Source organism: Silene latifolia, unplaced genomic scaffold (assembly GCF_048544455.1).
Source record: "Silene latifolia isolate original U9 population unplaced genomic scaffold, ASM4854445v1 scaffold_266, whole genome shotgun sequence".
Taxonomy (NCBI): domain Eukaryota; kingdom Viridiplantae; phylum Streptophyta; class Magnoliopsida; order Caryophyllales; family Caryophyllaceae; genus Silene; species Silene latifolia.
In genome coordinates, this window is record NW_027413209.1 from 64266 (window position 1) to 78240 (window position 13975).

The window sequence follows — 13975 nt, forward strand, 5'->3', positions numbered from 1 at the left end:
CAATCTCGGTTACCGGAAGCATTGTAATTTAAATTGACCATCAAGAAACATATTTTAAGTAAATAAATTTAAACTATTCTAAACCAAAACCAACTAAAATACTTAAAATGTCATGACACAACAACAGAAGACTACTGTCTGACTCGTGGTGACTTCATCCCCAGCTAACCCCTGCGCATCCAAACTATACCTACTAAACAACTGCTCACCATCCTCAAATGGATCACCCTAGTTTTCAAAACTTTTAACGGGGTCAGTTACTGCATAAACAATACAAGATAATACAACAAACAGAAACACAATCACAATCCCTCAACACCGTCACATCACCAATCATCTGACTACACACTAAAGTGTGTAGCCCTGCGAGAATATCCATCGCAACAGATATTCCACACCACCAGTGGTGGACCGCAGCCGTTCCCACCTAAGACTCGCTCATCTCCATCGAGCGAATAACCCATGTTTCTTAATGTGCACATCCCCCTTATGACGGGAACCTGGTCGGACAAGAGTTGGTCGTCATACATCCAATCAAACACATTTATATTCTCAACAAACAACTAGTTAGTGGTAAGTCGAGGTCGATCCATGAGACGGTGTGCTTTGGATTCTAAGTCTATCTATCTCAATTTATGTTAGTGTCACAATTTGTTTGGGTTTGTAGTTGTGTCTAAACTAATGCAAGCGATAAAGTAAAACAAGCAATAAAGCAAATAAGGGTGTAAACAAGTAATAAAGAGTGCTAGGATGTCATGGGTTCACAAGGGATTCATGGGAGTTGACCATACAAACATGTTCTCAAAGTTGCAAGCAATTAATGTAGTAAAGGAACCAAGTTGGTTTATGTCTTACGTTTCTTAGGAAGAGTTGGGTCCTGGAGCCGAATCGATTAGATTATACAACACCTACAAGTCGACTTAGTTTCCTCTTAATCACTTCTATGCATGGTCTAGTAAGACTCGAGTTGGTTTATATCTTACTAGTCTCATTAAAAAGATAAGAGATGGTTGTAAATGCAAGGATTCATAGGCTTAGCATTTCATCAAACATAACATGTGCATAGGTTAACAATACAACAAATAAGCAATTTAATTATGAAAACATATTAGATTAAGCATGAATCATTCTCCATGTTGGTTTTCCCTAATTACCCATTAATCCTAGCTATGAGACTACTCACTCATTATCAAGTTTAACATACTAACAAGGTTGTCAATCATATTAACAAAGCAAAACATGATGAACAAGTAAGAAAGATTAACAATAATTAAAACAAGGATTAAGATAATTATACCTATGGAGATTCTAAAATAATAATGCAAAGAATAATAGAAGTACTTGACGATTGATGGAAGGTTGTCAATATCCCAATAAACCCAAATGATCTTCTAATTACCCAATAATAAACTTGAATTACTCAATAATAAACTTGAACAATAATTAAGGAAAGATTAATGTGTAATTTTGTGGAAAGATTAAAGGATAATCTATTCTAATCTACTCCTAATCTAATCTAAGGAAATTTGATTTAATCTAAGAAAGCTTGATTTAATCTAAGGAAAAACTTGATGGTTTGATTATTACAAATGGGGTATTTATAGTAGTGGATCATTAGGTTAAGCAAGGGTAAATTAGTAAATAACAATGCTAATTGTTGAGTAGGGAAATGCGCCTCTCAAAGAAAGATGTGAGTCTCCTTTTTGCTAGTCTTTAAAAATATGCACATCTCGAGTGGAACAAGGAAGAGGACATTTTGCACTGTGAAGGAATCCGAGCGGATTGTGGGTCGGGACGCTCGGACTGTAGCAGGGGGAGACGAGCGGATCAAGCACGGGACGCTCGGATCTTAAAGCAGTGTTCTTCTTCATTCTTGTCTATCAAACAATCCGAGCGTCTTTGAAGGGGAGACGCTCGCCTGTAGGAGACGAGCGGATTGGGTCTCGGGACGCTCGTCCTGGCGGACAGTTTCTCTATTTGAGCTCGGATTTTAAAACAGACGTCATTTTCTCATCCGGACTCCTATTGGAGAGATTCAAAAGCCTAGATCAGTTGATTTTTCGATGCCTTTTCATCTAGCATACTTTCAGAGCCAAAGGAGCAACTCTCGGTTTGGTTCCGAGCAATTTCTTCTTGTAATGTCTTCCTTCTCGTCATCCTTGCTTTTAAGCCTATGAGCCTTCTATATACTCTTTATTCCTATATCCTTGGTCACAATTGTTGCCTCCTCTTCATACTAGTCCATCTAATATAATCAATAAGCTTCCAAATATGCACGGGAGACGGGAATTTCCGCCTAATTACCTTCTTTCCTACAAAACATACGAAATGCACTAGGAAAGAAAAATAGAAAGCATTTGACGGATAAAATGGCTATGAAATGTTATAATAGTATGCAAAATAGGTTCAACTAGGGGACTAAATGTGTGCAAATAATGTCCACATCAAATATCCCCAAACCGAACTTTACTCGTCCCGAGTAAAGAGGTGATAAAAACTAGACCTTTATTTAAATTATCCTACTAATATAACCGATATGAGACAATTAGCGAGTCTCACTCCGCCCCTTCAACTCACAACAAGACAACCATGAGGTAGGATACCTTCTTGCAAGGCAAGGTGGGGCTTGCCAAAATGGCGACACATCCAAGCATTTAAGCACACAAAATCAAGTAATGGATGCATCTACAAAATAATAGCCACTTTCCTCATCTAAGTGGCGGAAATTATCTACAAGGGAAGCAATCTAAGGTTACACATTCCATCATAGATACGGTTTCTTCAAACTACTAAGCCTAGAAGGATACCAATAAATCACCTCCAAGTTGTGTCAAGCTTGGGTAATACCTTTGTCCTCAATCGTTAAATGCTTTTGTCAAGAATAGACTCCCTATGGTGTTAGAAACACTGGAGGATCGCGGAATTCCCCTTCTCGCCAAGACAAGAAGAAGGGTCGTCCCCTCTTTACCATGCACAAAAGTGGATACGATGGAAAAGGGATCAATAGAACTTGAGTTGCATTTGGGAGTTTGCTTTTGTTGTTGTTTTTCCCCCCAATTTCTTATGGCATTTGACATTTGAGAACACTTTCTTTTTGCCATTTTTTTTGATTTTTGGCATTTCAATACTTGACAACTTTTCAACTTTTGCATTTTCTTTTGAACATTTTCAAAGTCGCCCCATTTTTAGGGAGAGTGCTTATATTTGAAGTATTAGGAGTCTATTTTTGCTCCTCTTTTCATTTGATGCAATTGCAAACTTTTTTTCATTTTCATTTCTTGAACTCAAATTTGAACAATTTTTGTTCCCATTCCCTTTGATGATAAAATGTATGGTAGAACATGGATGAATGATGGTTGCATGGTTTCAAGGGTCACCTTGGAATAAACGGTAGCAAAGGAGTTATCACACCACAAGGTACTCTTGACTAGGCCTTAATCCATGGGTCAAAGGATACTAGTATGACACATCCTAGGGTGTTTTTCAAGTATTCTAACAAGCAAAGTCTTAAGAAGAAAAAGTATCTACAAGGGCCTTATATACTTGTCATGTTTCCCAAATAGATGCTTTCACAAAATTTTTCTAACATGCAACTATATGCCATGATGCAACTAACATATATACATCCTAATGCATATGCTTCTACCAACTATTATGTCATATAAACTAAATGCAATCCTAAATTCACATTGTTTATACCGCATCAATCAAAATAAAACCACATAGTCATTAACATAAAGAGGAAAAAGGAGATTGGAAAGATCATACCATGCGGTCTTCAATATCCTCATGTCTCGGATGTGGCTTAGTCGATCAATGTGAAAAAGGATAGACAAACACAATATATACAAACAATATATACAAGACTACACTATAAAGGAAATGAACGTGTTTTTGGATTTTTTAATTTTTCAAATTTTTATGGTTTTTGATTTTATGAAATAAAAAGACAGGTTTTTGTGTTTTTCAAAAATTTTCAATTTTTATGCATTTTGGAATATAAATTCTCATCCCCCACTTTATTTTGAACATTGTCCTCAATGTACATGTAGGAGTAGGAATGAAAAAGAAATACATGTTTTTGGATTTTTTTTTTTGATTTTATGGAAATTAAAGTACAAATGCAATGATATGATATGAATACTCTAACTAAATGCAATTCTATATGACATATATAACAAATGAATGCAATCTAAGTTATACTATGTGATGCATGATTTCTAGTAAACTATGGTCACCTATGATCAAACCTCCCAAACCGATTTAAGCACTATTTCTAGTGTAGAAAAGAATAGGATTGGTCATTAGTGACTATGCATGAATGCAACTAACTATATGAGACATGTGAGATATACTACAATGCAAACTATACTAAATGAACTAACTAATGTAAATGGAATATGAAATATAATACAAATGCATGCTAAATGTATATAACTAAATGCAAGTGTAAATGTAATGCAAAATCAAAGGAAAGGATATCTTACAAATGGTGGTTTGAGATAGGACTCCACCAAACTAGTTTAATTTGTTGAAATTCTTTGTTTTGTCCATAGAGCTCAAGGCTCTTAAAAGAAGATAAAAAGCTTGTGAACAAGCTCCAAATAAGCATAAGTATGGGTTGCTCCATTTGAACATGAAATTTGGCCAAGGAAGTTTGTCATATGTTCTTTATTTCACCTTGTCCTTGGCACTAGAGCTTTCCCAATGCTTCAAATCAACAAGCCCATGATTCTTGTCAACATGAGGAATGAAGTATGGCTCATATTCGTCCGGAGACCTCCACTCACCACCTTCTCCTTTACTTTTTTGTGATGATGATAGCATTTGGGTTTGTCAATCCTTCCAAAGAAGAAGGAGAATTCTCATAACATTGATGATCAGATACCTTAGGAGTTGAGATTGTGGGTGCCAAATCGCCACAAGCACGTTCATTTGCAAGTTTGTTCTTGAGCTTTTCCACCAAGTACCCTTTATATGATAATTTGACTTTTTGGAGAAGGTCCACCATATCATCTCCAACAATCATAGGTTTCATGGTGGGTGCGAAAAAGTCTTCATGGTCAATAGGAAACAGGAATTCATCTTCTTCATGGAAGCATAACTCAAACTTCTCAAGGATGGGCTCCTCAAGTAAGGCAATCTCACAACTCCATTTATCTTCTTCATTGCAAGACACATATCCCGCATAAGCTTCTTCCATAGGTTTGTCATCATCGCTATCTCCATACCAATCATAGATGGGGGCTTCACTCCTCCTCATCAACTCTTTCTCCAACACCTCAATGTTCACATCAAAAGTCACACCCTCATACTCACAAAGGCTAAGAGTATTTGGCTTACTCAACCTCATGTCTTCCTCATCAAATACCACACTTTCATACTCACAAGAGCTCAAGGAGATTGGCTCTTCCCACTTCATATCTTCTTCATCAAAGGTCATTGCCTCAAATTCACATTCATGTTCAATGCTCAAGGATTGGTGGAGAGTGTTTGTTTGGGGTTTTTCTTGGGTTTCTTTCATTTGGGCAATTCGAATAGACAACTCCTCACCATGGGTAAGAATGCTTTGAAGAACATTGCTCCTATTTTGGCTCTCCTCTAGAATTTTTGTGAAGAAATTTTGTTGGTCTCCCATCATTTGGAGAATCATATCTTGAATGTCAAAGTTGGGCTCATCTTTTTGTTGTGGGTGGGTGTGAAAGTGCTCATATTGTGGCATTTGGAATTGGTTGTAAAGTGAGTTTTGAGTGGGTGGTTGTTGTTGATATTGAATGTGGTGATTTTGGTGGGAAAAGTTGGGGTAGTAGTTAGGATTTTCATCGTATAAGTTGTAAGGTAGGTTTGTGTTGACTTGCTCCTCAAACTCCCCATACCCATAGTCATACTCAAAAGATCCACCACACACTCCATATGTCAAGTCTTGAGCCATCATAGCTAAGACAAAGAAACAACTACAAGTATGGAAACTGCACAAAAATGGAAAGAACAATCCTTGAGGAACAAGTTCTTCAAGGTGAAAGCAAAATCAAAATAGGCAAACAAGTAAGAACTTAGTCACATAGCACCATCCCCGGCAACGACGCCATTTTGGTCGGACAAGAGTTGGTCGTCACACATCCAATCAAACACATTTATATTCTCAACAAACAACTAGTTAGTGGTAAGTCGAGGTCGATCCATGAGACGGTGTGCTTTGGGTTCTAAGTCTATCTATCTCAATTTATGCTAGTATCACAATTTGTTTGGGTTTATAGTTGTGTCTAAACTAATGCAAGCGATAAAGTAAAACAAACAATAAAGCAAATAAGGGTGTAAACAAGTAATAAAGTATGCTAGGATGTCATGGGTTCACAAGGGATTCATGGGAGTTGACCATACAAACATGTTCTCAAAGTTGCAAGCAATTAATGTTATAAAGGAACCGAGTTGGTTTATGTCTTACGGTTCTTAGGAAGAGTTGGGTCCCGGAGCCGAATCGATTAGATTGTACAACACCTACAAGTCGACTTAGTTTCCTCCTAATCACTTCTATGCATGGTCTAATAAGACTCGAGTTGGTTTATATCTTACTAGTCTCATTGAAAAGATAAGAGATAGTTGTAAATGCAAGGATTCATAGGCTTAGCATTTCATCAAACATAACATGTGCATAGGTTAACAATACAACAAACAAGCAATTTAATTATGAAAACATATTAGATTAAACATGAATCATTCTCCATGTTGGTTTTCCCTAATTACCCATTAATCCTAGATATGAGACTAATCACTCAATATCAAGTTTAACATGCTAACAAGGTTGTCAATCATATTAACAAGGCAAAACATGATGAACAAGTAAGAAAGATTAACAATTATTAAAAAAAGGATTAAGAGAATTATACCTATGAAGATTCCAAAATAATAATGCAAAGAATAATAGAAGTATTTGATGATTGATGGAAGGTTGTCAATCTCCCAATAAACCCAAATGATCTTCTAATTACCCAATAATAAACTTGAATTACTCAATAATAAACTTGAACAATAATTAAGAAAAGATTAATGTGTAATTTTGTGGAAAGATTAAAGGATAATTTATTATAATCTACTCCTAATATAATTTAAGGAAAGTTGATTTAATCTAAGAAAGCTTGATTTAATCTAAGGAAAAACTTGATGGTTTGATTATTACAAATGGGGTATTTATAGTAGTGGATCATTAGGTTAAGCAAGGGTAAATTAGTAAATGACAATGCTAATTGTTGAGGAGAGAAATGCTCCTCTCAAAGAAAGATGTGAGTCTCCTTTTTGCTAGTCTTTCAAAAATGTGTGCATCTCGAGTGGAACAAGGAAGAGGACATTTTGCACTGTGAAGGAATCCGAGCGGATTGTGGGTCGGGACGCTCAGACTGTAGCAGGGGGAGACGAGCGGATCAAGCACGGGATGCTAGGATCTTAAAACAGTGTTCTTCTTCATTCTTGTCTATAAAACAATCCGAGCGTCTTTGAAGGGGAGACGCTCGTCCTGCAGGAGACGAGCGGATTGGGTCTCGGGACGCTCGTCTTGGCGGACAATTTCTCTATTTGAGCTCGGATTGTAAAACAGACGTCATTTTCTCATCTGGACTCCTATTGGAGTGATTCAAAAGCCTATATCACTTGATTTTTCGATGCCGTTTCATCTAGCATAATTTCAGAGCCAAAGAAGTAACTCTCGGTTTGGTTCTGAGCAATTTCTTCTTGTAATGTCTTCCTTCTCGTCATCCTTGCTTTTAAGCCTATGAGCCTTCTATATACTCTTTATTCCTACATCCTTGGTCACCACTCTTGCCTTCTCTTCATACTAGTCCATCTAATATCATCAATAAGCTTCCAAATATGCACGGTAGACGGGAATTTCCGCCTAATTACCTTCTTTCCTACAAAACATACGAAATGCACTAGGAAAGCAAAATAGAAAGCATTTGACGGATAAAATGGCTATGAAATGTTATAATAGTATGCAAAATAGGTTCAATTAGGGGACTTAATGTGTGCAAATAATGTTCACATCAGAACCACAAGAGGCGAATGAAGGGCGTGAAGTTACTCCCGCAATTGGCTCCATTCAGCCGAGACCGTACCTCGCGAACCACGGACAATCAATAACAACCAATTACAATATCAATGTAAAACAATACCAAAACCAATTACGATATAATCATCATGCCAATCAACCAATCAACCATCTTATAATAATTTACACAATAACTGAGTAGGGAAACCCTACCTGGAACGAAATCACCAATCAACAATCACAAGCAACGGATCAAAAGCGTTCCTCTACGAAATTACCTCCTATAATCACATAATCATACCATTACAATCTATAAACAACAATAATCCCAATAACCCTCAATTCACCCAATTAGGGTTTAAACAACACTAACGAATTGACATAAAAACGGTACAAGGATCATATCCACAATACGACGATCTCAATGGTATAAAGAACTCCGAAATCCGACGACTCTAGCCCTTGGATTTGATAGCAATGCGAGAAGAGAACTTACGTTGTTTTTTTTCTTTTGTAAAAAGGTTTAGAATACGGTAAAAAGCAAAAGAAACTGACGAATATACTTTATATAACATTTCACGCATTGCTATCAAACCTAGCCAAAATATTCGTATAACCCGACTTACTCGATCGAGTAACCGAGGTACTCGATCGAGTACCGCCTACTCGATCGAGTTACCCGTACTCGATCGAGTACCCATTAGGCAGAACGCATTCCAGAATGCCAATCTAACTTACTCGACAGAGTAATCCCTACTCAATAAAGTACCCAACAGCTCGTAAATCCGTTGTATTACATTATCCAATAATGTAATTTCAAAAGTAATTGCAATAAAGAACATGGCTTTTCAAAAACAATTTTCAATTGCAAAATAAAGATAAACACGTTTTGTTTGCATGGATGTTTTAAAGCTCAATGGTTGAAAAGTGTTTTTAAAGAATGAATAAGTGTTTGTATTTATAGTTGAAGAGGAGATCTAGGTTTTCTTCTAAAAACCCTAGATGCCGTGAGATCTCGTGTAGAGTGTTACACAAGAGACCAATATTTCTTTCTATCTTTCCAATAATAATATTCTAAAAGATAGGAAAGAAAAAATAAATCTTAATAATATAAAAGAGATAACAAATCTCTAATCAAATATTATTTAAGATTTAATCTAGTCTTTAACTTGCACAAGAGATTTCGTGTGGGAGGCAAGAAAGGAATTAAGTCAAATTTTCCTTAATCTTGGAGAATAAGAAAGAATAAAATTAATATAAAGAGATAAGAAATCTCTTAACAAATATTATTTTGATTTCCTCAATTTTTATCCAAGTATTAAAGAGATCTTAATCCCTTTATTTAATCAAATAATATATGAAAATAAAATATCTTAACCAAAAATTATTACTAGGATTTATTCCAAACCATAACTTGCACAAAGGGAAACCGTGTATGAAGAGAACGGCTCACACGCCCAATTCCTTCTTCACGAAACCTTAGGTAAGATTTATTAGATTTAGGGTTTAGATAAGAGTAGAAGGAAAACCCTAGATAGCATGACAACTCATAAGTTGTTTTACTAATCAATAGGATAATCTCAAACTTATTCGATCTAATCATGTCCCAGATCTCACTATACTATAAAAACACTTTCCTTTAAAGATTTTTTATGGTTTAAGCTTTGAAAAATAGATTTTAAAAAACATAAAAACCGTGTTCTTCATATTGAAACTCAAAGTTATAGTAGAATCACCTATATCTTTGAGTTCAACTAGTAAAGTTATAACTAAAACAGCTATAATATTACTTGTCAAAATTACTTCTTAAAACAACGTTATTGAAAGATGACTTACGCTATCTAATCTTCCTGAAGATCTTCAATGTAGGATTCATCTCTTCCATCATGATCATAAGCTCTTCATCTTGAGCTTATCTTGAACTTCATTTAACATTCATCACTTGTAACTCGTACATTCAACAATCATTACTTGGGACTTATTCTTGTACTTTGTCATGAGCTCAAATGAATCTTGAAGTTATAGCTAGAACAACTATAACTTTACTTCACAAATCATCTTGTCAAAGTGTAACTATGTTTAACCTATCAAAACTAAACAACTAATTATGAGTAACAAGCATATATATAATCTTGGTCATTATCAAAACATCATCATATAACTATATGGTCCAACACAAAAGATGGTTCACCAAATTCCATAAGAGATTGAATGATAAGTTCGTCATCCTCGACGCTCTCTAATATTGGACAAAAGTAATTGATATTCCATCGTATAAAACTAGAGAATTAAAAGCTTTAGCCGAAAAAACAAGAAAAACAGAAAGGTCAAACTGGCGAGGAAGGAAGACGTTAACAAGATGCGAAAATAAAACTACTACAATCAAACCAATCACCACCACTGCTAACCCAAACTTACCGCCTCCATAAGACAGTCGACCACGGAAGAAAGATTAAAGGAAATATGCCACAACGAAGAGCAAAGAACCGCTCATACCTCTGCACAAAGACAACCGGAGTCACTCCCCCTACACCGACATACGCATACTTGAGTCAACCCTTACATATCAGCAAAAGGATAAAAGAAAAGGAGCATTTTGACAAGGAACAGACATCCAACACATACTAGTGCTACAAATATGCAACGTTTCCAGGTGCGTTGGGTAAGCACCACCATTACTAAGTAGGATATTGAGACCATACGAAGTTGGAACCGCTTCAAAAGAATAGTTAAGACAAATCAATTCACAACGAAAGGCCACCTAAGAAAAAATCTACGCTCACCAATGTTTACCTTGATAATCAAAACCTCTAATTTGCACATCTCCTCAATTAAACTTAATTAAAGGAGTAAAAAGGAAAATTTGGGCTCAAAACGTCAAATTAGGACTCCAAAGGACAAAGTTAAGAGAAAGCAGGGACATACCAACAAAGAACAGTGGAATAAAAAATGGAGGGGACAAATCTGGTTTCCGATGACACAACTAGGGATCTGAGATGGGAGGAAAACATGGACAGCAGGTTAAAAGGAGTGGCTAAAAACAAATCAATAAATTTAAACCATGATCGAGCATTGGGACCGCCAGAAATCGGCCACATAACAGCCACATCTCCGGCGGTACTCGGAGGGAAGCAAGGATGGTAGGGAGGATGGTGGTGGTAGTAGTACAAAGGTTACTTAGAGGTTAGGAAAGTTGGAGAGAAGGGAGAGGAAAAAGAGTCGGTCTTCTCTCTCTATAATACCTTAATTTTATAATTAGAATTTGTTTAATTTAGAATATGACATGAAAGAAATACCAACATATAATGTATGCTGACAAACATTCATTAATGGGTATTTGGATTGAGTGAATTAAAGGGAAATAACACAAATAGGATTCTATACCCTGTTGTATAGTAGCATTATACAACAGACCCATATATTGTATATATCAAACAATCTAAAGCCTAATAAGAATAAAAAAAAAAATCTACCGATATCCTCTTTCCCTAATTCTGATTTCTCTTCACTCGACAAACCCTACTCTTTCTCTTCTCTAAATTTCTCTTAAACGACAGTCGACAAGCCTCCCTTCTTCCTAATTTTGATTCTAAAGTGGTGAAAGGGAATCAATTGACATCATCATCAAGGGGGAAAAACGCATCTAACAATATTTCGGTGAAAAAAAAGCACATAATCATACGAGCTATTATTAAAAGAATATGAGCTAAAAAATACGAGCACATAAGAATATGAGTTATTAAGATAAGAATACAAGCTTAAAAGGATCACGAACTTAAAAATACGAACACATAAGAATACGAACTATTAAGATAAGAGTACAACCTAATGTAAAAAGAATACGAGCTTAAAAGGATTACAAACTTAAAAATACGAGTATAAAAGAATACGAGCTATTATGATAAGAATACGAGCTAATGTAAAGAGAATACGAGCTTAAATTAAAAGGATTACGAGCTTTAAAATAAGAGCACATAAAAATACGAGCTAATTAAAAAAGAATATGAGCTCATGTAAAAGAATACGAGCTTCAACTTTTTTCATGCATTAGAAATTTTGGATAAAAAAATTCTTTCAATATGATGTTCATGAGCCACGTCATATGGTTTATTCCGCATAGTCAATTAATTATAATAATTTGAGGGAGAAGATGATCTATTAACTAGATGATGGAGGAAGATGGGGAGGAGTTAGTAAAATATGGAAGCAGTTAGAGAAGGGGGATTGGATTAAAAAATGGATTATATTACTCTATTTTTTATTTTTGCAAAAGTAATTGAAAAAAGACTAAAATAACCTTAAATGTACAATAACATTGTACATCCAGTTGTATAGTCCAGTAACTGGGGGAAATAGAGGGGAAGGAAAGGGAGGAGTTTAATTTCCTTTGTTTAGTTACACTATATGACAAGGGTATAATTGCCTCTTTCACTCTCTCCATCCTCCAATGCACTGAAATTCTTTTTCCTCCTCTCCCTCCCTCCATTTCCCTCCTAACTTTTTTTATCCAAACGTCCCTCTTTCATTCCCCAGCCCCATCCTTTCATTTCCTTTCTCTTCATTCCATTCCCTGCCTCCATTTCTCTATTAATTTTTTATCCAAACATATCCCAAGGAGTCAAGCATTAAGGCTTTGTTTGGATTCGATAGTGTGGACATCGGCCCACCTGCAAGCCCGGTCGATCTGCGGACGTGCATCGGTCTTTTGAAAGTCACCCTCGGCGGCGTAAAAATGCTTTCGACCGGATCGTTTTAGATCGGTCGGTTTCACCTCGGTAAGAGTCTCGAAACGATTAAAGATGTTCGAAGTCGCCACCAAGCATTTGTGGAATTCTTGGAACCCGTTCGAATCCACTTTATATCTCGGTCAAACGAAGCACAAAGTAGGGTTGACATAGGTACTAAAGATAAGGAATCGTCCCTCTTTAGCATCATATCTCTAAATGATTCTCGTACGCCCTGGATAAGGTCGTCCACTATCCAAAGTTTCTGAGTAAGAGGTGAAGGTACGTATTAGGAAGCCCTTTAATCAGACACCCAATCCCGTCCGCGGTAGCGGCCTCTACTGATCGATCTTGGTTGGTTGAATGCAAAGTTGATAAAACGGTTTAAATGCATGAATGTGCAACCAATAATTTAAGCCTAACATGTTAGAGCTTTCTAAGTCGGTTGATTTAATCCAAGTATCAAGTATAATATGTCGAGTTGGATTTATGGTTGATTTGCACGCAAGACGGAAATTAAACATCCATTTACAGTATTAGGTTTATGGTGCATAACGCGATCCATTTGTCTTAGTAAGGCATTTTGCAAATGTGATTTTTGAATGACCAAATAGTCATCTGATCCATCCTATATCCGGGTTGGCCGGAGGCGGGATCTTCCTAGACTAATGCTGAAAAGGGAACAGACCCTGCACCAGGCGGCCACATGAGGCGCGAGACTATTGGCGGTGCAAGGGGGTCTCCCCTGATTTTGAAAATAAGAAAGAAAAGGCCTGTTTAGGCGCGGGTCAGTCAACGGTTATATGTCGTGCTCTGACCATTTGAAAAACGTTTATGAAATGTGTTGAAAAGTGGGTATTTAAACCCGTTTTGGTTTGAAAGGGTCGTTTAGACCGTATTTGTTGATTTGAGGAACGAGACTCGAATAATCATCTTTATTTTGATGATATTCGGTGTCGGGTTCGACTTGACAAGCTTGACATGAATAGTTTTGAAAATAATTATGAACTAAATGTTTTAAGTTCATTTGAATATAATTAGCCAATACTCATCATCGTACTCGGGTTAAAATCCGACATGGTATGTAGAACCAAGGAGGACTTTGTGTTTGTGACTAATACATTTATTTTGGAAATGTAAAGAAATGATGAAAGGTTTTAAAATACCTTCCAAAATGTAAAGAAAAGAAATAAAAGGTTTTAAAATACCT

General features: G+C 36.2%; 1 protein-coding gene across 20 annotated transcripts; it reads right to left on the reverse strand.

Annotated features, from left to right (window-relative positions):
• Positions 1–1282: 1282 nt before the first annotated feature.
• LOC141639058 (uncharacterized) lies at positions 1283–11324 on the reverse strand. 20 transcript variants are annotated; one of them, XM_074448248.1, is made up of 5 exons: positions 10967–11317; positions 10460–10539; positions 9878–10134; positions 8255–8322; positions 1283–7904 (listed from the first exon to the last, which is right to left on the reverse strand). In XM_074448248.1, exon 5 carries the CDS (start codon positions 5933–5935, stop codon positions 4802–4804), a length of 1134 nt encoding a protein of 377 aa, XP_074304349.1. In that variant the 5' UTR covers positions 5936–7904; positions 8255–8322; positions 9878–10134; positions 10460–10539; positions 10967–11317; the 3' UTR covers positions 1283–4801. The 20 variants fall into 20 exon arrangements, 16 of the variants coding, with proteins under 16 accessions (XP_074304349.1, XP_074304351.1, XP_074304347.1 ...); XM_074448250.1 differs by having other exon boundaries at positions 9878–10125; positions 10538–10587; XM_074448246.1 differs by having other exon boundaries at positions 10538–10587.
• Between the last annotated feature and the right edge of the window lie 2651 nt (positions 11325–13975).

Excerpts from the sequence above, each read along its gene's own strand:
- LOC141639058 (XM_074448241.1), bottom strand. The coding sequence starts at position 5,935 with ATGATGGCTCAAGACTTGACATATGGAGTGTGTGGTGGATCTTTTGAG.